General features: G+C 35.8%; 1 protein-coding gene across 2 annotated transcripts in view; it reads right to left on the bottom strand.

Annotated features, from left to right (window-relative positions):
• Positions 1–2,635: 2,635 nt before the first annotated feature.
• Positions 2,636–24,270, bottom strand: part of PCDH17 (protocadherin 17) — a 103,001-nt gene continuing 81,366 nt past the window's right edge. For both annotated transcript variants that reach the window (XM_059902952.1, XM_059902953.1), the window contains exon 5: positions 2,636–3,659. In XM_059902952.1, the coding sequence (XP_059758935.1) occupies positions 2,977–3,659 (683 nt within the window). In that variant the 3' untranslated portion in view covers positions 2,636–2,976. The remainder of the gene's footprint in view (positions 3,660–24,270) is intronic.

The following is a 24,270-nucleotide window of genomic DNA, read 5'->3' as shown; positions in this document are numbered from 1 at the left end:
TGATCATGCATCACCCCTTAGAGCAAGTTGCTCCCCAAAGGAGTAATTTTGGTATCTCATAGACTTCCATGGAAGCTGAGCACCAGAGGTCTGTGGTAAAGGCAGTTGCCAGCTAAATGAATACAAGCAAGATTCCCTCAACTCAACTATAAAAGCTTAGAGTCTTGACTGCTGAATTACCACCAACTTGTAAATAAATAATCACTACTAAATACAGATAATGTGTTAAACAGCTAACACTAGTAAATCACTGGTGACAGAGACCCTAAAGGTAATCCCTCACACATTGGCACAACCAATTCTTAAAATCTGATAGTGTTTTAATGTCTTCAGACGCATATAATAAATTGAACAACTGGTTACTCAGCATTAAGAACGTTTTAAAAATAAATCCTACTCTCTTTGTTGATTTCATTTACATACTGCCTTAGATTTTACTACTTGGCTATCTGTCTAGTAAGAGAGAGGCAACACTTGGTAAGACTAAATGGAAATCAGTTTTCCATCAAATTTCAGCTATCAAGCTAAATAAACCTGTAGTCTCCTGGCAAAAAATAACATCATATAACAGAGACAACACATTTCATATACATAAATTGTTCAAAATATAGAGAGTCAATTAGGTTTCACATGTACAAGATCCCTTCTTTTCTGACTTAAACATTTACAAGTAATAAAAACCAAGAGTAGAGCTTTGGAAAGGCTGTTACTGGGAACCAAATACAGTTCTCAAGAGAGTAAGGCTGATGGGAGTTGTCCATTCTTCCCTTTCAAAGCAGTTTTGCAAACAAGGTACAGTCTAAAATCTTGACAGCATTTGATGGAAATATTTTCAGTTGGATTTTTTGAGGTTTAAAATTACAAAGCTGAATTCACTTCAGTGTTTGTTTTTGTTTTGTTTTTTATTTTTAATATAAGGATTTTATGACATTTATGTTGTTTCTACACTGGCTTGGTGGCCAGGAAAGAAGGCACAGAATTCTCCACCAGTTTGCAAATAATGCATTTTTCTGCTCCCATGCACAAACAGCCTTTAACTCAGCACCACATTTTCTAAGGTATGGGCTGGCAACTGTTTGTCATGAAGCTGTAAAATGCAAAAATTTTTAAACGCTGAAAGAAAATGTCAATCAAGGCATTTTCCCATCTACTGCTACTTCTGCAAGTGCTAATTTTATTTTTCCCCAATTCCTGAAATTTGAGGTTTCCTAGCCTCATATGGAAGTAAGTTTGAAACATGCTAAATGTCACAAGGAAAGGTGCAACAAAATGAAGGAATAGAGGGTGTATTGTTCTCAAGGGACACCAATAAAAAGAGGCAGAAGAGCACTGAAAAAAAGGCAAACTTTTTGTTAAGACCCAGACTTCTTGTAAAACACTACACAATGCAAGTAACCAGTGCTGGTACCACACATGCATTAAAGCATTTTGCATGGTTTTGAAATATAATGGGAACACACATCTTGAACCACTTAAGATACTTTTGAGAACCAATCAACAATATGATATCTACATAGGCAGCAGCTGTATGCTATTGAAAAAACATGAAGAAGTTTCAGGTATTGGTACAAATGTAATTCTTGTGATTTAGCATGACTTTAATAAAAGCTTCCACGAAGGACTTGCACATAACCATGACTGACGGATGTATTTTTTGACCTTTCAGTTAGCTCCATCAGCTCACTCAAACACATTTTGAACAGATTATGTACTGTAATACTTGGTAGACTCTACATTAAACAAGAGACTTTGCTCTGAGGCACTGCTTCCAACACTCCATGGGGAAATGGAAGCAGGAAAAAACAAAACTCATAGAGTTCGACAGCTACCAAGGCAACACTTGCCATTTACAATATAAGCCCAAATATTTTTGCAACACAACTATATATTAATTTAATAAAATACACAATATAGCTCTTATACACTCAACAATTTGGCTCATATGCACTGAATCTGCAATAAATCAATAAAAATATGTCATTTGATGTAAACACATTGAATCTTCTTACATTTGCACATTTAAATGGTCATGTGATTTGTGTATGTCTAAGACATTTTCGCTTTCCTGAGCTATTTTAGTGTCCACAAATGAATAAAACATATCATTCATGTTAACTGTCTCTGAATATCATCACTCAATGGTAACTATTTTTCAGAACTTTTCTAGGTCAAATTTAAAACATATCCATCATTATTTATATGTTTGTTGGACACTAAAATGCTAAAGAGGCATTTTAAACCTTTAAATTTTCTTCTCCTTTCATGAAGTGAATTAGTCTATGTGTGTGCAGGACAAAATGGACTATACCTTTTTACATTTAACTTTTATACGACATGAGGTGTTTTACAGATGACTCAGTTTTTAATTTTTTTTGACTAATGATATGGAATGTTTTCTGTGTTTGTACGTGTGGCAGGTAACTTTATACAGAAATGTTTACCACAAATATGTGTTAATGTTTGGTGTAGCTTGGACTACTGCAAGGTCTTTTCAGGACTTTCAGTAGAAGCCTGTGGTGACTGCTAGAAATTCTACCACAGATCACAAATTATGACCCTGCTTTGTATGGGGTTTATAGGTAAACAGTTACGTCAGAATAAATCACGGAGGACAGTCTTAGGGAAATGAGAAAAAAGCTTCCATTCTCACACTGCATACCTTCCTTACAGATTGTCACAAGGTAACTCGCCTCCTCATCCTCCTTTTTCTTCTCTCCTTTTTCTTCTCTGTTTTTCTTTCCTCTTTGAACATCGTTAATTCTGTCCTAATATAAGTTTGGTCAAAACAAAGCCATTGTTATTTCTGAAAAAGAAACAGCAGTGTAAAGAACATATTTGTGGGCACTTCAGATGTTCACTAAAAGCCTTAAAGCAGCATCGGTCTTTCTTTATCCCTGTAAAATGGGGTTTTCACCAGGAGGAGTCATTTTTAAATCAACAGAAGAGACAAGAAAATGCCAATGCTTTTTTTTTTTTTCACTTTCTCACAGCCACAGGGTCATTTCCCCGGCAGTCCTGCAGAAGCTTGTCGATTTCTCTCACGACTTCCTCTGCATCCACCGGCTCTCTGGCCAGATCCCTGTTGGAGTGGTCAAGCTGCTCCAGGACAGCGCCCATCTCACTGGAATCCCGGCTGGCTCTCGAATGCACATCTGCGAAGACCCTTGCCATCTGCTCAGAAGCCAGGAAGGGAGGGTCTCTCGGTTGCTTGCTGGGGGACAGATACTGACTGTCAGTGGGCAAGTACTGGTTGCTCGCCTCGGCCAGAGCTCCTGGCTTTGCTTCGCAACCATCCAGGGAGCCTTTCGTTGAGGTGCAAGGCTCGATGCATGCCTTGGTTGGGCTGCTTGATGCTGAGGGGACCTCTTGGAGGAGAGGGCTCAGGGCACGTTTGGCTTTTAAATAAGGTTTCACATTGGCGATGAGAATCGTGTGCTCTCGCTTGTCTTTTCCAAATGTACAAAAAGTCTTTTTCCCAGTGGGATTCACAGTTTCATAAGTCTCAGTCTCAACATTAGCTTCAACTGTGGGTACAAAGAGATTTGTGCGGTAATCTGCATTTTCAGCCTGATTGGTTGCAGGGAACTGTGGCATCCAACACCTGTCAGAATGACCAAGCACTCGGCATTCATCTGTGCAATTAACACACTCTTCCGGTTCTGCAAAACAAAAGAAAGGACAGCAAATCCAATCATTAGGGTTGCCTTTACAATTTTACAAAGGCTGAGATCAGCTCTCCCTGGGTTTGCTTGACCTCTGGTCTCTAATTTTAAAAGGAAAAGAAAACAATAATTAAAACATTTCAGGATGGTTGCATAAACCTGCTGGTTGAGACAATGGTTTTATTTAAGTCTATTCTCTAGGTATTAATGAGTTCCCATAGCCTGGGAAGAAGTAAAAAGTGGCCACTGGAGAATCATTCTCAGTAGAGTATCACTGTAAACTAATCTCCTGGGGATATCAGTTAGTCTTTGTTCTGTATAACCCATCCTGGAAACAGGGAACTTCAAAAAGGATTAACAGGTTTAATTTTTCAAATCAAATAACAGCGTAAAAACTGAATCACAAACTTCCATAACAAGTCTTAAGCTGCTATTTTTTTTTATGTTTTATCCTTATTTTGCTTGTAATTGTTATTTTGGTGACAGTCATGAAATAAAGTTTTCCTTTAAAGCCTGCTTTTCCTACTGAAGAGTAGCAAATGGAATTTTCTATCCGAGCATGTTATGAATAAGCTTGACAAAAACTGCACATTCCTATTGTAGTAGATTTGCGTATGGATCATGTAATCAGTTTTCTTCACTTCAGCTTTTTGTTTTTGGTGTAAGTAGGTGAAAATGTATTTTGTCAACAGATATAGTTCAGAATGAATGACAAATCATGATTTCAATTCTAAATGATAATGATTTCTGTGAGAATTTTTGCTTCTCTCTTTTGTGATAAGCATGTAGATAATCTAAATAAAGTACTGTTTAACGATCACTATTTCAAAGATGCTGAACAAGAAAATATGAAAGAAAATTCCTTCATTATGACAACAGCTGCATATGTCCATGAACTCAATATTTTAAAAGATAACTTTGAACTACATCTTCCCAGTTGTCCCTTTCATCTACAAATCGTTGTCTTCCTTATGTTTAATGATCCTTTTTAAATCAGGGATCTTTTTTTCAGGAGAGGATATTTACAGTTTAACTCTATGTGATGGGAATAGAATTCCCTACTCATTTGGGAACCCTTGGGATTGCCATTTAATTGATGTGAGAGGATCTCCATAATGTATAGTGTCCTGTGTGCAAGTGAAAAAGCAGCAAATTTAATAGCACTGATAAATTTATACAATTACTTTTCAAAGTCATATACAAAATCTGAGTTTGTACTTCAAACACACAAAAAATTCCTTATCCAAAAAGAAAAAAAAATAAACCACACCTTAATTTATCTCAAAAGGTTTTAGGATAGAATAATTTCCTATGAAACTAAACTCTTTTAGAAAAGAATCAAAATGGTGTTTTGACAGAACAAAAATTCTGCGGTATTTCATAGCATGTATCATTATTCACACTTGAAATGTTAAAAAGAAGTATCTAGGTGGCTTGTCTCTATTTTAATTTTGTCTTTCTTTTAAACATATATTTACCTAGGAGTGAATAAAATATGTTAAGTTTATTATGTAATGCAGGCAAGAATGCTGAAATGTAGTCTCAAACTGAACTATCTACTCACAGACTCAAATACTGTCTATGATTTGAAAGGTTGTCAGACAGATGGACACAAAGAGAAGCAGAAGAATCTAGGCATTTAAAATTTTCTAGAGGCCTCCCTGTGCAGATTTAAAGTAGAGCAGAATTTAAACAACAGGATATCAGAAAAATTTAATATCAGGTATCTGTTTTCATTACCTATTCTGAAAGTGAATCTTCAATATTATGCCTGTGTCAGAAAAAAATAATACATATCATTTCATTCAACTAATTTTATCCTTCAAAAATACAGTAGAAAACTTTACTATCTGTTTCACTTGGTAATATTTGTGTATCTTTTAGGTTTGTGATTTTTAAAAACTTCATTTACAACTCATACACTCTCTTTGAAAGACACTAACATAATTTTATTTTCAATATTGACTGGCCTCAATTTCAGCAACTTCAATAGCCCAGCTTTGAATGAATTCAATATGAATTTAAGAATAGAGTGAACAGGACAGAATAATGCAGATTTATGAAAGTATAACTCGACCTTGAATTTGAAACCATCAACATAAAATGATTGTTTGCACTTCACTACTGAAACTCTACAGCTTTTTTTACTTCACTTCATGTCACATCCTAGGGAGCAAATTTTGAGTATTGATTACAACACATTATATGCTGTTCACCTTGTGATATGACTGTAATTTTGACAGCAGCAGTTCACAGACAGTGAAGAAAATCAAATGGACCCTTTTGTACAAGCTGCAGAAACTAAGAACATAAAATGAACTACAACTGCCAAGGGTCAAATAAGAATTTTTGAGAGAGTAGAATTATTTCTGAAGTTACATAAATAAATAGATGACTAGGTAGACACATTAAAGAGACATAGGTAGTACATAATGAATGACTAGCTAGACCAAAAAAATAGACAACTTGGAAAAAATGAAAGAAAAAGAGAGGGAAGAAAGAAACCAAAGTGAGGGGAGAGAGCGAAAGAGTGAGGGAGGAGTGAGGGAGGAGGGGCTTAAGGGAAGGGGAGTCGTATTGGGAGGATTTCTGCTATGCGCACCTTCTATTATATTTTTAAAAATCCACTCAATAAACTAAGTGTGTATAATATAGAATAATAGTGTGGAGGATTTTCTCAAGCCCTAGGACTATAAAGGTAGATAATAGCTTCTTTCTGTACCTTAGGGAAAACGAATCCCGGAACAGATATGTTGAATTATGAACCATGAAAATGAAAAAGAAGCAAATTACACAGACAGCCACTATTTTCATAGATTAGATATTTGTATCAAAAAACAAATTTAGGGATCCTGGACAGAAAACAAATTTAGAGATGCTTGATCCAAGATTCATTTTTTCTTCTGGACCAATCTGGGATTACAAAGAAATTATTTACCCTCATTTTTGTCCTTTCCTTAGTATAACATGATAACCATTTCACAGAATGCACCCCTTGCCAAGAAAGATGGGATAATCCAAATGGTATATAGATGAGAGAAACTGAGTGATAGGCATATTTATATTGCAAAGTGAAAACAACTCTGAAGTCCGACAGCTAGAAATCTGGGCAGTTCTGTCTATAGAGAAGGTTTACAGTGTCTAATCTTTTAAGTGTATAATTCTCTGAAGGATCATGTGACAATCAGAAATTTAAATACTTGTTTAACATTAAGAATCATTTTCTATACTACTATAGTCACATCTGACTATTATACAAGCTCCCAAGGGGAGGGATCTAAACACAGTCATCTTAATTAGTTCAATTTTGCATCTTAATTTATATGATCTTTTTCAAAAGATATAGTCACTCAAATTACTGTAAGTACTTGCAGTTCAGCTGCCACCATAAACTATACATGCACACACACACACACACACACACGTATAGATCTTTATTTGCATGTGTGTAATAAAATTGAGGTTTCTCCAGGAAATAGTCCAAACAAAATTTAAAAACTCAAATGCATGTCCAATGCATTCCTGAAAATTAAAAATCAGTAACTACCATAAGAGAAATACAGATGAATGAATAAAACACACAGGAAAGTTATATATTTGTAATATAAAGATAGCAGATATACATACAACATATATATATATATATATATATATATTTATAAATACGAAACCTTGTATATAATTTACATGTATGTATAAATCTTTTTATTTAAAATCACCAATAAACAACCTTTTAATCTTTCCCTGTGCTCTTCAACTATGAGTGTGAAACCTCTGACTGGATAAACAACTTGACTACTGATTTTAGAATTTTATATAATTCAAGTTGATTTAGACATAAAGATGTATGAAATCTGCAAATTCATATTAGCCTACAAATCTGAAAGCTCTCTCTCTTTTTCTAACCTAGATTAAACTGTTTAATAACTTAAAGATATTAGGCAAGCAAACATTTTTTGCCAAAATATACCTTCAAAGGAACAGGCATTGTGAAAGTTACATATATATGAGGAAAAAAATATTTAGGTAAAACATCAAATTATCTGTTCCCAAATTATTGGATTTTAGCGATCTTCCACAAAGGTTACCAGAACTTAATGTCCACAATGTGATTTTAACCTTGTAATGTCACTGCATCATGAAGAGTACACAGCCATTTCAAGATGGGTAAGAGGTGCCAATAATTACAACGTAGAAGATTAAAATTTGAAGTCAAAACACTATTTAAACCATCAAAGATTAACAAAGATTAAGGGGCCTCTACTGAACATAGTTATTTTGGTAAAAGTCGGGGAAAACCCTTGCGTGTTGTGACTCGGAACTGTTCACTGCAGAGGAAACACAGTTCGAGGAGCTGGTGTGAGGAGCCAGGTCACGAAATTTCTTTAGAGTAAATCTATCTCTATACTACAATCTGTCTCACTCTCAGGAAGGAATTTATCACAAATCAAAAGATAAGCTTATTTTCCCTGTCTTCAAAGTACTATACCACATAACCCAAAGAGAGATACTTAGAAACTAATTTGTTAACACTTAGGGAAATATTAGAAAACATAAAAGGATTTCCTCCCCTTAGTTTCATTGCCTGTTTCCTCCAGAGCCCACATATCTGTACATCTGAAAACATGCATATTATTTCTAGAATAAGAGTTTCAGATATGCATCTGATTTAATTTTTATAATGAAGAAATAAATGTCTGTGTCATAGAAATCTGAAAACCAAAATCCATTAATCAGAACATTAGTGAGGAAATTCTAAATTGCTGTGGCTGTGGGGAAGGCTATTTGAGAGAGTTTTCTGTGCTTTATGACTGTCAAAATGGTTTTATTTCAGCTCTGTAAATAGCTTTAAATAGGAATAGTCCTCTTCTGTTAGTGTGGTGGCTGCTCCTGTTTCTAACAGCACCTTAAAATTGGAGTTGTTTCCAAGTAGATAGCTCTATAAATGAAGTTCATTTTTTATTTGTTCTCACTTTTCTTTTGTATTTCTACTTTACCTTCTTTCACCAATGTAAGCTTTCATAACACCTAATTAGCTGTCTGGGAAAGCAGAGAGCTGACACCCATCTATATTTATGGCTGGCCCAAATGTTCTGGAGATTAACTCTACAGAACTTAAAGTTGACGCCCATCACAGATTATCTACCAGTAAACAATGAAAAGCCAAGACCTTAGACTGACAGTTCGTGTATACCAGTTTTCTACTGAAAGGTTTTAATGATGTAACCACAGCTTGCTTCACTGCCTTTTTCTTTCTTCAGTGCACACACAAACACACAATTTTACACATGTACACACACTTCCCTATGAGCACAGCAAATTACAATTAATCCAAATATATTCTAACATATCAGAGATAAAAACACCAATACTAAAATAGAAATATCATCAGAATACAGTCCAACAAACCTCTAATAAAATGTTTCATTAAATTGACATAATTCATAACATCCTGCAAACTGACAGTTTTCTGCCATAAACAGTTCTCTCCTTTTTTGGCAATGTTGATGATTATTCACTTACTTCCCTTTACCATCCTATAAACCCCCTACACTTGTTATGATGATAGGGTGAGTCATTCCATATAAATGACACTTTAACAATCTATATTCATTCAAATTATTCCCATTTTTGATTTCTATTTCTCATTTACTAGCATATTAGTTAAAAATAAACCTTCTGATTTCACTCTATCTGACTATGAGGGGGTAAAAACTTCACTTTCAATATTACTTCTAGAGACAGCATAGGAAAGTTGTCTCAAAACGTCTTTCTCTGTGTTGGGGAAACAAAAAGAAACAAGTATCCTAATATTATAATTTTATCACACGCTTTTTCTTCTGCTAGTATTCATATGACAGCTAGGCTTAATTTTAGCACAATTTTTAATAATCTTGGTGTATCCCTTATTCAGGGAAGAAAAGAGAAGGGTAAGGGAAAATGTGGCATCAGAGTACAATCACTTTATTTAGCCAAGTGATCTTTCATCTATTGCCTTGTATTTCCCATGCTTCTCACTTGTGCACAGTGATCTAGGCTGTTCTACTAATCAAATAACTGATATACAAATACACAGATGTGGGATATGTTTTTGCTTCTTATATTTTTTAATGTAAGATCACGTAACTTGTTACAATATGCTCATTTGCTCATTTCATGAGGATGCTTATTCACGTGTTGGCAGTGATATAATGATAAAACATTGGCTACTGGACTTCAGGAACTTAAAATATTTCCTAATAATTGGTCATAAGAAATCAGAATTTCAAAACATAGTTCATGTAATAAAAATACTATGAGAGAAATGTATATATTTTTAGGTGTATGTACTGCTGATCTGGCTTCCAGAATTTACCTCAGCTGTGAAATGCCATTCTATCTGCTTTTAATAGGCAGAGAGCACATTTTGAAGAGGAGGTTATTATAATGCTATCAGATAGTCAAACCATGGCAGCTTTGAAATACCAATCCTCTGGTGTGCAACTACATCACACAACGCTTCTGAATGTATCGCCACAACTTCATTCAGACACCAGAAACCACTGGCCTATATCACATTCAACTGAATCCAATTGCAGCTGGGTATTTGGAGTGCTGGGAGCATTTGCACTTACTATTCAGTGCACCTGCACACCTTCGGGGATGGTTTCAAGTGTTTGTGACCCTTTGGACATAATAATAGGTCTACCAGAATGAATTTTCTGGCATAAGTACTGACAACCACAGATAATACTCTGAGATGAAGAAAAATGAAATTAAATGGAAACATATGTTAAGGAATGAAAGCAAAAGGATATAAGGAAATCTGATATGGAAGCACCAGAAAAAAAAAAGAAAAAGTGAGAATCTAAACCATGCATTGGGAACCTATGGCACAAATATAATTGTGTCCTGTGGCACAGTGTTCTGAAATTAACATTCAAAATTTAGCTGCCACCCTTCCCCAATCTCATACTGTCGGTGCAGCCATCACCTGGGGCAGTAGCAGATGCTTAGAAGTGAAGGCACAGATAAATAGGGCCATCTCTTTCTTAACAGGTACCCTCAGAAGAACTGGCTCTGAAACTCAATTCTATACTAAATGGAACAAGTTTTTGTTTCTGTTTTTATTTTTGTTTTTTTGAGAAAAGGACTCTGACATAACCTCTCAAGGAAAAACAATATAACTCAAATGTCCCACCAGAGTAAAGACAGCTCAAATTCATTGGGAGTAGTAGATGTGTGTAAGTCAGCAGTTAAAGGAATTATACTCAATCATTCATAAGGTAAGAATGAACTAAACATCAACTTTGTGAATTGAAAGTTTTCAAGCAAAGGCATCTTCGAAAGAATGTTGTGGAACAGGTGCTGTGTCAAGTAAAGGTTTGTGGTAAATGAACCCATGTTTACCCACCTCTAAAATTTTCCAGTCTGGAAGGCTGTATTTCTTTACCAAGGAATTTACAGTTTCATTAGAAACTAGAAACTTGATTTGAAACCACCATAGGAGAAATAATTCATGATTAGTTACATTTTGAACTATGTTATATGAATGTCAAACAACAGAAATACAGAGGAAAGTGTAGAAAGTAATATTGTGAAAGGCTTTTTAGAAGAAGTGGTGCTTGATTTGCAATTCAAGAGATGATCAGGGTTTCAACAGACAGTGGAGAGCAGGGATAGGGTGATCTAGGTAAAGAGATTAGAAAGTGAAATGATTACCACACAGAAATGTGTTTCACAGGGTGATAAGAGAGCAGATTTGTAGGTCAAAAGACGTATATTGCAATGCCTAAAAATAAAGTAACATGGGAAAAACTGGCTAGAATGTAAAAGAAAATGGAAAGGCTCTGAATAAAAGACCGACTTTAGTTTAACGGGTAATGGAACACTAATATGGGTATTTGAGCAATTTATTATACATCTCAGAAGATTCTTGAAATACTTAGGAGCTTGACTGAGCAGTACTGAACAACATTTATGAGCTTAAAAAACTGCTTGGCCACAGAGCAAGTAGTATTCAAATCAGCATTACTTCTGTTACAGGTATCTAGCGTTTTGGCTCCGACCAGGATTATCTCCAACAGAGCACAAAGGACATGTTATGGCTCTGGCACCATCATTCCAATTCCAGTCCTACTCCATTCTGCTTGTATCTCACTCCACTTCTCCTAAACTAAAGAAAGACTTAATGTATGTTGATTCAACTGATATTGTATATTAACAATATAAATCCTGAATTTTATAGTTCTGCATTAGAAAACTATTTTTTTCTTCCTATATCTATGTTATCTCCCTTCCTGCTTTCTCAAATTTGCTATTATTATTAACCAACCATAAGATTGCATATGATCACGTATCAGAAAGATTAAAGGATTCTAGAAGGCCAGAAGAGGGAAGGTCTGGAAGAAAAAAGATCATTATATGTATCTAGAAGAGAAGTAATAAACACTCCTACAAGGCAAGGAACATGGTCACAAATAAGGTAGATAGATGTTGAATCTCAGAAACCTTTCAAAATTTATTCTGGATCTCAAGAAGAATAAATAATTAATGAAAATTCCTGAAAATGTTCTCCAAAATACTCATTTCTATTTTGGACAAAGATTATGCCAAAATTTTCCAATTGCATTATATACTCTAGCGTTGCTCCCTGACTCTTATTTTTTAATCTGTTTGCCTCATCAAGTTCCTTATGCCCCTGGAGGATCAAGACTCTGAGGTCCTGGTATATTATTACATGCTCTATTCCTTGAGAATACACTCAATAGTCACACTTCTGAATCTGAACAGAATGCTACCATTGATATAAAGGAAGATGAAATTTAAATGATATCAAATACTATTGGTAATCTATAATAAGAATGACCACCCCTTACAAATTACTCAATTCATTTATGAGAGTGTAGCGTCAGTTTTCAGAATGATCCCAGGGCCTAAACAAAATTATACATAATAGCTCTCTTTTGCTATGAGATACACAGTATTTAAAATAACATCAGATCTGTCTGTTAAATACTATATTTATATAAAATTCTGAAGTTCTCTATTTATTATTTAGGGTACCATTTTCAATAAAATAAATAAATCCTACTTGACATATATCCACTGAAACATGGAGGTCAGAATATTTTCCCCTTAAGGGAATTTTGTAAACCAGGGACACTGTTATTGAAATTAAAATCTATGTTTAAATAATTATCTCTTTATAATTTTAAATTATGAAAACAGTGAGTATTCTGAAAAACCTACACCTCAGCAACTATTAAGTTTCTTTCATCTCTCCTAGGTTTCTCCTTTTGGCCTTTTTTTTTTTTTTTTTTTTTGATTCTACTGCATTGTTGGGTCAAATGTGCCAGTTTCTCTCTTTTGTTTTAAGGTAGTTGCCTCTGTATTTTATGGTTTATCTGACAGCTACCATCAACATATGAATTAATTAATAAGTCCTTGTAATTTTAGATTCTTGAAAGGGTTAATGCAGCTTCCAAAAAAGCCTGATTTGTATGCAGTGAGAAACCTATGTTCTGGCATGCAGTAGTTAGTAAAAACTGTTTGGTTTACAAGGACAAATTTAAAATTCTAGCGACTTAAATAATACTGTGAGTTTCAGACCCAAAACTATTTAAACATATTACTATGGAGGAGATGTTTTCCTTGTGCTTTTATCGCCTGTGTAAGCTAACCCCATCTCTAATAATGACACCATTTTTGATGACATGGGTGAATACATCTAAAATTCAAGTCATTCTCCTAGCAAAGTGGTACTTCTTAAGAAAGGTCAATGAAAACATGCCTATTAAGCTGAAATCTTTGTAAGAAGGAAGCAAGATCGTCTTACTAGTTTTTCTCTCCTGCCTGCTCTCTGATCTCTGTTGGGATGTATTTCTATTTACTAGTTTAAATCCTACTGTTCACCCTGTTTCTAGCACTTGTTTGTTTTCAATTGCTAGAGACAAGTAAACAGAATCAGTATCATTTTTAGCATTCTCAGAAAACAGAGTTAATTCAGATGCAACTAATCCTCTCTTACTTATTATTTACTAATCAATGCTTGCCAATAGGATTTGGGAGTCCCAGAAGATGGATTTTTTAAAAAGATTTTAATATTATTATATTTTAATGATGTCTGGTCTCCAAAATCTATTACTTAACTTCATAGAACTCTACTCTAGAGATAGATCTAAAGTTTCAGTTAAGTTACCTTAAATTTGATGGACATGGTTCCAAAAGAACAGATGGGTGCCTTGCTCAGATGAGTATTTTTAAAAATGTAATTTTTTTAAAGAAATAAGTAATACAAAAGATGTTTTCTTTCAAGATTTAAAGCTGTGGGAAAAATATATGAAACTATACTTTTCCATAAATAATTCTTACAAAAATTACTTATATTACAATAATTAAAAAATAAACTGAGGAGAGACCTTCAAAATGGTGGAGGAGTAAGACGTGGGGATCACCTTCCTCCCCACAAATACATCAGAAATACATCTACATGTGCAACAACTGCTGGAGAATATACTGTTATGAGAGAAAAAATAAGATACTTTTATTTAGAACAATAATAGACAAATTACCACCTATTTTGTTAAATGAAGTTTTATTAGAACACGGGGCCACAGTCAGTCATTTTTTTACATATTGTCTATGGCTATGTTCATGATACAAGGGCAGAAGTGAATCTCTGCAAAAGAGATTGTATGGCCTACAAAGCCTAAAATATTTACCATCTGGACCTTTAAGAAAAAGTTTGTAGACCTCTGACTTGGGATAGATATTTTGAGTCTCAAGCTGGATCTTAATACTTTTATTTTCCCTCTTTTAGCAAGATAATATCTGTGAAAGCCAGGTGTTGAGGATTTTTAAGAATGATTTTTAAAAATTTCCTTAAACCTCATATACAAACCAAGATCTAAATCTGCTGGTCTATTATACGGTAGAGTTTGTTCTAATTAGAGCTAAACTATGAACCTTCTTGCTCTATGGTAGTAGGATGATGTGATTTTCTAAACCATGGTAGAGACTCATCAATAGATCTTGAAATCAATTTTCTGGTTGTAACTAAATTTTTTTTAAGTGAAATAGACAAAGGTAGAAAAATAGAGAGTAAAGGCAAGATTGCTTATAAAAGCTTTGTTTCAATTTGATAACACACACACACACGCAGACACACACACACACGCACACACACACACACACACAAGTTCTGGTTTACCATATATCGACATCAATTAGAAAATGTCTGAAAGTCATTGCTTAATGAAATATGAAGCTTGTAGCCCAAGTGTTGTGGAGCATTAAGGGTGATGGAGTTAAGTGTGACTATACTGTTCCCATCTCATCCTTAGGGACCAAAGATTGGGAGAAGGAGAAGAGTAGAGGATATTTAATGGAGGACATTGGCACCCCTTCTGATCTAGTATTCTAGAAGGAGATCTCTTTGAAGACTTCTCAGGGCAAAAAACCAAGGGCATGCCAAGGAGAGTTAGAAAGGCTGTGGGTATATTCTGCATTTATTCACTTCTAAAATGACCTGGATTATTGTACTAGAGTATAGATGAGGGTGGGAGCTGAGTCTGAAGAAATATTCTTGTTTTCCCAAGGTCTGCTTTGTGTTTTACAAATTTATTCACATGATTCATGGAGGGGAGGTAGAAATATAGAGGGGCCAATATACTGTTAAGCAAATAGCCCACAATGTTCAGTTACTTTGAGACTGAAAGTAAATGGCAGAGATGTAGTTCTGACACTCCCTTTCCCCTCTCCCAAAGCCAGATGACAATAGTGATTCCCAAAATGACCAGTGTAGGGGGGAGACCTTCAAGATGGTGGAGGAGTAAGACGTGGAGATCACCTTCCTCTTCACAGATACATCAGAAATACATCTACATGTGGAACAATTCCTATAGAACAACTACTGAACGCTGGCAGAAGACTTAAGACTTCCCAAAAGGCAACTCCCCATGTACCTGGGTAGGGCAAAAGAAAAAAGGAAAAACAGAGACAAAAGAATAGGGATGGGACCTGCACCTTGGGGAGGGAGCTGTGAAGGAGGAAAAGTTTCCACGCACTAGGGAGCCCCTTCATTGACAGAGACAGGGGTGGGGGGTGGGGGCAGTGGGGGATGGGGGGCGGGAATCTTCCGAGACACGGAGGAGAGCACAGCAACAGGGGTGCAGAGGGCAAAGCAAAGAAATTCCCGCACAGAGGATCAGTGCCGACCAGCACTCACCAGCCTGAGAGCCTTGTCTACCCACCCTCCAGGCCAGGTGGGGGCTGGGAGCTGAGGCTCAGGCTTCAGAGGTCAGATCCCAGGAGAGGATTGGGGTTGGTTGCATGAACACAGCCTGAAGTGGGCTAGTGCTCCACAGCTAGCTGGGACGGAGTCCGAGAAAAAGTCTGGAACTGCCTAAGAGACAAGAGACCATTGTTCCGGGGTGTCCAAGGAGAGGGGATTCAGAGCACCACCTAAATGAGCTCCAGAGACTGGCACAAGCCACGGCTATCAGTGTGGACACAAGAGACAGACATGAAATGCTAAGGCTGCTGCTGCAGCCACCAGGAAGCCTGTGTGAAAGCATAGGACACTATCCACAAATCCCCTCCTTGGAGCATGTGCATCCAACCACTGCCAGAGTGCCATGATCCAGGGACAACTTCACCAGGAGAACACACGGAGTGCCTCAGGTGGTTGCAACATCATGCCTGCCTCTGCCTCCGCAGGCTCGCCCCTCATTACGTACCCCTCCCTCACTCCAGCCTGAGTGAGCCAGAGTCCCCTAATCAGCTGCTCCTTTAACCCCATTGTGTCTGAGTGAAGAACAGATGCCCTCAAGTGACATACATGCAGAGGAGGGACCAAATACAAAGCTGAACCCCAGGAGCTGTGTGACCAAAGAAGAGAAAGGGAAATTTCTCCCAGCAGCCTCAGGAGCAGTGGATATAATCTTCACAATCAACTTGATGTACCCAGCATCTCTGGAATACCTGAATAGACAACAAATCATCCCAAATTTGAGGCTGTGGACTGTGGGAGCAACTGTAGACTTGGGGTTTGCTTTCTATATCTAATTTGTTTCTGGTCTTATGTTTATCTTAGTTTAGTATTTAGAGTTTATTATGATTGGTAGATTTGTTTATTGATTTGGTTGCTCTCTTCCTTTTTTTTTAATGTATATATATATATATTTTTTTTTTTTTTTCCTTTTTCTCTTTTTCTGAGTGTGTATGTGTTTGCTTCTTTGTGTGATTTTGTCTGTATAGCTTTGCTTTCACCATTTGTCTTAGGGTTCTGTCTGTCCGTTTTATTTTATTTTATTTTATTTTTCTTACTATAGTTTTTAGCACATGTTATCATTGGTGGATTTGTTTTTTTGGTTTGGCTGCTCACCTCTTTCTTTTTTCCTTTATTTATTACTTTTTAATTTTTTAATATTTAATAATATTTTTAAAATTTCTTGTTTTAAAAACTTTATTTTATATTATATTATGATTTCTTTCTTTCTTTTTTTCTCCACTTTCTTCTGAGCTGTGTGACTGACAAGGTCTTGTTGTCAGGCCTGTGCCTCTGATGGGGGAGAGCTGAGTTCAGGACATTGATGCACCAGAGACCTCCTGGCTCCATGTAATATCAAGTGGCGAAAGCTCTCTCAGAGATCTCAATCTAAAGGCTAAGACCCAGCTCAACTGAATGATCAGCAAGCTACAGTGCTGGACACCCTATGCCAAACAGCAAGACAGGAACACAACCCCATCCATTAGCAGAGAGGCCACCTAATATCATAATAAGGTCACGGATGACCCAAAACACACCACCAGTTGGGGTCCTGCACACTAGAAAGACAAGATCCAGCCTCATTCACGAGAACTCAGGCACAGTCCCCTCCACCAGGAAGCCTACACAAGCCACTGAACCAACCTTAGCCACTGGGGGCAGACACCAAAAACAATGGGAAATAAGAACGTGCAGTCTGTGAAAAGGAGACCCCAAACACAGTAAGTTAAGCAAAATGAGAAGACAGAGAAACACATAGCAGATGAAGGAGAAAGGGAAAAATCCACCAGACCAAACAAATGAAGAGGAAATAGGCAGTCTACCTGAAAAAGAATTCAGAGTAATGATAGTAAAGATGATTCAAAATCATGGAATTAGAATGCAGAAAATACAAGAAACGTTTTACAAGGACCTAGAAGAACTAAAGAGCAAACAAACAATAATGCACAACACAATAAATGAAATTAAAAATTCTGTAGAAGGAATTAATAGCAGAATAACTGAGGCAGAAGAACAGATAAGTACCTGGAAGATAAAATAGTGGAAATAACTACCACAGAGAAGAATAAAGAAAAAAGAATGAAAAAAATTGAGGACAACCTTAGAGACCTCTGAGACTATATTAAACACACCAACAGAAGATAAATAGAACGGATAAACCATTAGCCAGACTCATCAAGAAAAAAAGGCAGAATACTCAAATCAACAGAATTAGAAATGAAAAAGAAGTAACAACTGACACTGCAAAAATAAAAAGGATCATGAGAGACTACTACAAGCAACTATATGCCAAAAAAATGGACAACCTGGAAGAAATGGACAAATTCTTAGAAATGCACAACCTGCCAAGACTGAACCAGGAAGAAATGGAAAATATAAGCAGACCAATTACAAGCACTTTAATTAAGACTGTGATTAAAAATCTTCCAATGAACAAAAGCAGAGGACCAGATGGTTTCACAGGCGAATTCTATCAAAGATTTAGAGAAGAGCTAACACCTATCCTTTTCAAACTCTTCCAAAATATAGCAGAGAGAGGAACACTCCCAAACTCATTCTATGAGGCCAACACCGCCCTGATACCAAAACCAGACAAAGATGTTAAAAAGAAACAAAATTACAGGCCAATATCACTGATGAACATAGATGCAAAAATCCTCAACAAAATACTAGCAAACAGAATCCAACAGCACATTAAAAGGATCATACATCATGATCAAGTGAGATTTATCCCAGGAATGCAAGAATTCTTCAATATACGCAAATCAATCAAGGTGATAAACCATATTAACAAATTGAAGGAGAAAAACCATATAATCATCTCAATAGATGAAGAAAAAGTATTCAACAAAATTCAGCACCCATTTATGATAAAAACGCTTCAGAAAGAAGGCATAGAGGGAGCTTACCTCAACATAATAAAGGCCACATATGACAAAACCACAGCCAACATCATTCTCAATCGTGCAAAACTGAAACCATTTCTCTAAGATCAGGAACAAGACAAGGTTGTCCACTCTCACCACTGTTATTCAACATAGTTTTGGAAGTTTTAGCCACAGCAATCAGACAAGAACAAGAAATAAAAGGAATCCAAATTGGAAAAGAAGAAGTAAAGCTGTCACTGTTTGCAGATGACATGATACTATCCATAGAGAATTCTAAAGATGCTAACAGAAAACTACTAGAGCTAATCAATGAATTTAGTAAAGTAGCAGAATACAAAATTAATGCAGAGAAATCTCTTGCATTCCTATACACTAATGATGAAAAATCTGAAAGAGAAATTAAAGAAACATTCCCATTTACTATTGCAACAAAAAGAATAAAATACCTAGGAATAAACCTACTTAAGGAGACAAAAGACCTATATGCAGAAAACTATAAGACACTGATGAAATTAAAGATGATACAAACAGATGGAGAGATATACCATGTTCTTGGATTGGAAGAATCAACTTTATGAAAATGATTATACTACCCAAACCAATCTACAGATTCAGTGCAATCCCTATCAAACTACCAATGGCAGTTTTCAAAAAACTAGAACAAAAAATTTCACAATTTGTATGGAAACATAAAAGACCCCCAAAAGCCAAAACAATCTTGAGAAAGAAAAATGGAGCTGTAGGAATCAGGCTCCTGGATTTCAGACTATACGACAAAGCTACAGTAATCAAGACAGTATGGTACTGGCCCAAAAACAGAAATATAGGTCAGTGGAACAGGATGGAAATACCCATGCACATATGGTCACCTTATTTTTGATAAAAGAGGCAAGAATACACAAGGGCGAAAAGACAGCCTCTTCAATAAGTGGTGCTGGGGAAACTGGACAGCTACAGGTAAAAGAATGAAATTAGAACACTCCCTAACACCATACACAAAAATAAACTCAAAATGGATTAAATATCTAAATGTAAGGTCAGACAGTACAAAACTCTTAGAGGAAAACATAGGCAGAACACACTATAACATACATCACAGCAAGATCCTTTTTGACCCACCTCCTAGAGAAATGGAAAGAAAAACAAAAGTAAACAAATGAGACCTAATGAAACTTAAAAGCTTTTGCAAGCAAAGGAAAACCTAAACAAGATGAAAAGACAACCCTCAGAATGGGAGAAGATATTTGCAAATGAAGCAACTGACAAAAGATTAATCTCCAAAATTTACAAGCAGCTCATGCAGCTCAATATTTAAAAAAAGCAAACAATCCAATCCAAAAATGGGCAGAAGACCTAAATAGACATTTCTCCAAAGAAGATATACAGATTTCAAGTAGTAAACACGTGAAAGAATGCTCAACATCACTAATCATTAGAGAAGTGCAAATTGAAACTACAGTGAGGTATCATCTCACACCATTCAGAATGGCCATCATCAAAAAATCTACAAACAATAAATGCTGGAGAGGATGTGGAGAAAAGGGAACCCTCTTGCACTGTTGGTGGGAATGTAAATTGATACAGCCACTGTGGAGAACAGTATGGAGGTTCCTTAAAAAACTAAAAATAGAACTACCATACCACCCAGCAATCCCACTACTGGGCATATTCCCTGAGAAAACCGTAATTCAAAAAGAGTCATGTACCACAATGTTTATTTCAGCTCTATTTACAATAGCCAGGACACGGAAGCAACCTTAGTGCCAATCGACAGATGAATGGTTAAAGAAGATGTGGTACATATATTCATTGGAATATTACTTAGCCATAAAAAGAAATGAAATTGAGTTATTTGTAGTGAGGTGGATGGACCTAGAGCTTGTCATACGGAGTGAAGTAAGTCAGAAAGAGAAAAACAAATACCATATGCTAACACATATATATGGAATCTAAAAAAAAAAAAAATTTGTTCTGAAGAACCTAGGGGCAAGACAGGAATAAAGACTCAGACGTAAAGAATGGACTTGAGGGGCTTCCCTTGTGGCGCAGTGGTTGAAAATCTGCCTGCCAATGCAGGGGACACGGGTTTGAGCCCTGGTCTGGGAAGATCCCACATGCCGCAGAGCAGCTGGGCCCGTGAGCCACAATTACTGAGCCTGCGCGTCTGGAGCCTGTGCTCCGCAACGGGAGAGGCCGTGATAGTGAGAGGCCCGTGCATCGCGATGAAGAGTGGCCCCCACTTGCCACAACTGGAGAAAGCCCTGGCACAGAAACGAAGACCCAGAACAGCCATATATAAATACATAAATAAAAATAAATAATTAAAAAAAAAAGTGAATGGGAAAATTCCTCTTATTAAAAAAAAAAAAAAATGGACTTGAGGACACGGGGAGGGGGAAGGGTAAGCTGGGACAAAATGAAAGAGTGTCATGGACATATATACACTACCAAACGTAAAATAGATAGCTAGTGGGAAGCAGCCGCATAGCACAGGGACATCAGCTTTGTGCTCTGCGACCACCTAGAGGGGTGGGATAGGGAGGACGGGAGGTAGACGCAAGAGGGAGGAGCTAGGAGGGTATATGTATATGTATAGCTGATTCACTTTGCTATAAAGCAGAAACTAACACACCATTGTAAAGCACTTATACTCCAATAAAGATGTTAAAAAATTAAAAAATAAACTGAATCTAAATATCCTCAGTGTGCATCTACGCACATACACAAATGATAATAAATATGTGTTTTCACCAAAAATGCCTCCTGTGAAATGAAACTTTTCTGAGAGAACTATTAAAATTGATAGTGTCCCAAAGGTTACTTTAGAATAAAATATAGGCTGTTTGAACGAAAACAATTTGGCCTTTATCCTACTAAACAAATCTTACCATAGCATATTGTTGCTACTATTATTACAGTTCAAAAATATATGAATAGTAGGAAATGAGAGAGTGACATTTTAATTGACATTTTAAATAAACCTGTTTTCGAAATTACTTCTCAAAAACCATTCGGTCCTTATTACCTTTACTGTGCTGTAATTTTATCAGAAGCTGGTGTTTTTTACCCTGTAAGAGTGGGTCATCTCAAGAATGAAAATTTAAGCAAAATCAATAAACTCAATATCCATGTTCTAGAGTAAATACACAGAAATGTACGTTGTAATGGGTTTTACTGGCAATGACAAGCTATTTTTCTACTAACAGGTTTAATATTTTGTAATCATTAAACACACTGAAGTATAGAAGAAATTGGGGAAAAAAGGCCGTGAAACTCACATATAGAAGGAGAGGATGTGAGGCCTTCTGGATCACCCTGCTATGTAATGTAACCGAGGGTCAAAACACTATTGGAGAAGGCTATCCTTGAATCAGAGCAAAGATAAAAAGGTGTTTTAAAAGAATATGAAGTCTATCCATACATAATGCAGTATAAACATCAAAATGTGTCTACAGTGGTGTTTTAAATACTTTCTTATCTTGGAGAGCACTTTCTGAGCTCTGATAACCATACCCAAAGCAAAGAACAGATAATAAAAGTAAAGTGCATCTCCCATGAGTAATAACAACAGGGAAATAAACATAAGTGTTTGAGAATTTATTTAATTTTCAGACTTGTAATCTAAACTAATCTAAAAGAAAATCCATATTGACATAACAGGGAGAATTCATCGAGACGGTCTTTTCTAATTCAGGCATGTTCTGTTTGAGTTTTTCCCTTTAAAAATATGTATGCTCAGTCTCAGAAAGAAGTGATCCTTTGTGCTGTAAAAGTCATTTTTGAGTAGCTGCTTAACAGTTCCATGATCATAATGAAAATAGTCATAATCTGGACTACTTTGGGCCTTTTTAATCTGACCCAAAGATATTTGCTAGACAATACTATCATAAAAAAAAAAAGCAAGTCAAATTTGTACACATTCTTTCACAGCAAATTTCTTTGTAATCTTTAGGAAAATGGCAGCAATCTTGTAATTGAACTCTAAAATTCGTTTAGAGCACTGTAGGATTTAAGTCAGTTGGAGAATGCAGAACCTGTTACTGGACACATAGTTGGGATTATAACTTGTCTGCCTGAAGGAGAGAAAACTTGAATTTGAGAAAGTATAACTCTAACCTTAAATTTTTAGGTGACTTAATTTTTGAGGTTCAGATGAGTGTGTTCCTTGATCTAAGATTATCTAGTATTAAAATCCAAGTTCCACTATGGAGAACAGTATGGAGGTTCCTTAAAAAACTAAAAATAGAACTACCATACAACCCAGCAATCCCACTACTGGCCATATACCCTGAGAAAACCATAATTCAAAAAGAGTCATGTACCAAAATGTTCATTGCAGCTCTATTTACAATAGCAAGGACATGGAAGCAACCTAAGTGTCCATCATCGGATGAATGGATAAAGAAGATGTGGCACATATATACAATGGAATATTACTCAGCCATAAAAAGAAACGAAATGGAGTTATTTGTAGTGAGGTGGATGGAGTTAGAGTCTGTCATACAGAGTGAAGTAAGACAGAAAGAGAAAAACAAATACAGTATGCTAACACATATATATGGAATTTAAGGGAAAATAAAAAAGGTCATGAAGAACCTAGTGGTAAGACGGGAATAAAGACACAGACCTACTAGAGAATGGACTTGAGGATATGGGGAGGGGGAAGGGTAAGATGTGACAAAGTGAGAGAGTGGCATGGACATATATACACTACCAAACGTAAAATAGATAGCTACTGGGAAGCAGCCGCATAGCACAGGGAGATCAGCTCTGTGCTTTGTGACCACCTAGAGGGGTGGGATAGAGAGGGTGAGAGGGAGGGAGATGCAAGAGGGAAGAGATATGGGAACATATGTATATGTATAACTGATTCACTTTGTTATAAAGCAGAAACTAACACACCATTGGAAAGCAATTATACTCCAATAAAGATGTTAAAAAAATAAAATAAAATAAAATAAAATACAAGTTCCATGCTAAATTAAAATTAAATTTAACTATTTGACTTGGCAAATTTCTAATAAAATATTTATTTTAATGTTTATTCATTGAATTGATAAAAATATACATGATCACAGAAGAAAATTACCTAGCTAATTACTGTAAATATGGTCATTGTGGTAAGTACTACTGCATACTGGAAAAACTACTAAGTTAGAAGTACTTGGAAAATAGAACCTTCCTATCTGTTGGGTGGTTCTTTTATTATTAAAAACATATATATCTGTACATAATTTTACATAAAATTCCAAATACAAATGATGTGTTGTGAGATTAAGCACTTATTTTAAAAGTACACAGTCTAACATTAACTCACTGAACCATAAACGTAACAACTGTAGCTATAGAAAGTGATTTAAACAGAAAGATAGAGTTATTCTGATTATTTTATAACATACATATACAATGATTATATTATATATAATAATTCTATTATAATAATAATCAAGGAAATATATATATGTATATA

The sequence above is a fragment of the Balaenoptera ricei genome, chromosome 18 (genome assembly GCF_028023285.1).
Source record: "Balaenoptera ricei isolate mBalRic1 chromosome 18, mBalRic1.hap2, whole genome shotgun sequence".
Classification (NCBI taxonomy): Eukaryota; Metazoa; Chordata; class Mammalia; order Artiodactyla; family Balaenopteridae; genus Balaenoptera; species Balaenoptera ricei.
This window is presented reverse-complemented; position numbering and strand designations above follow the sequence as displayed.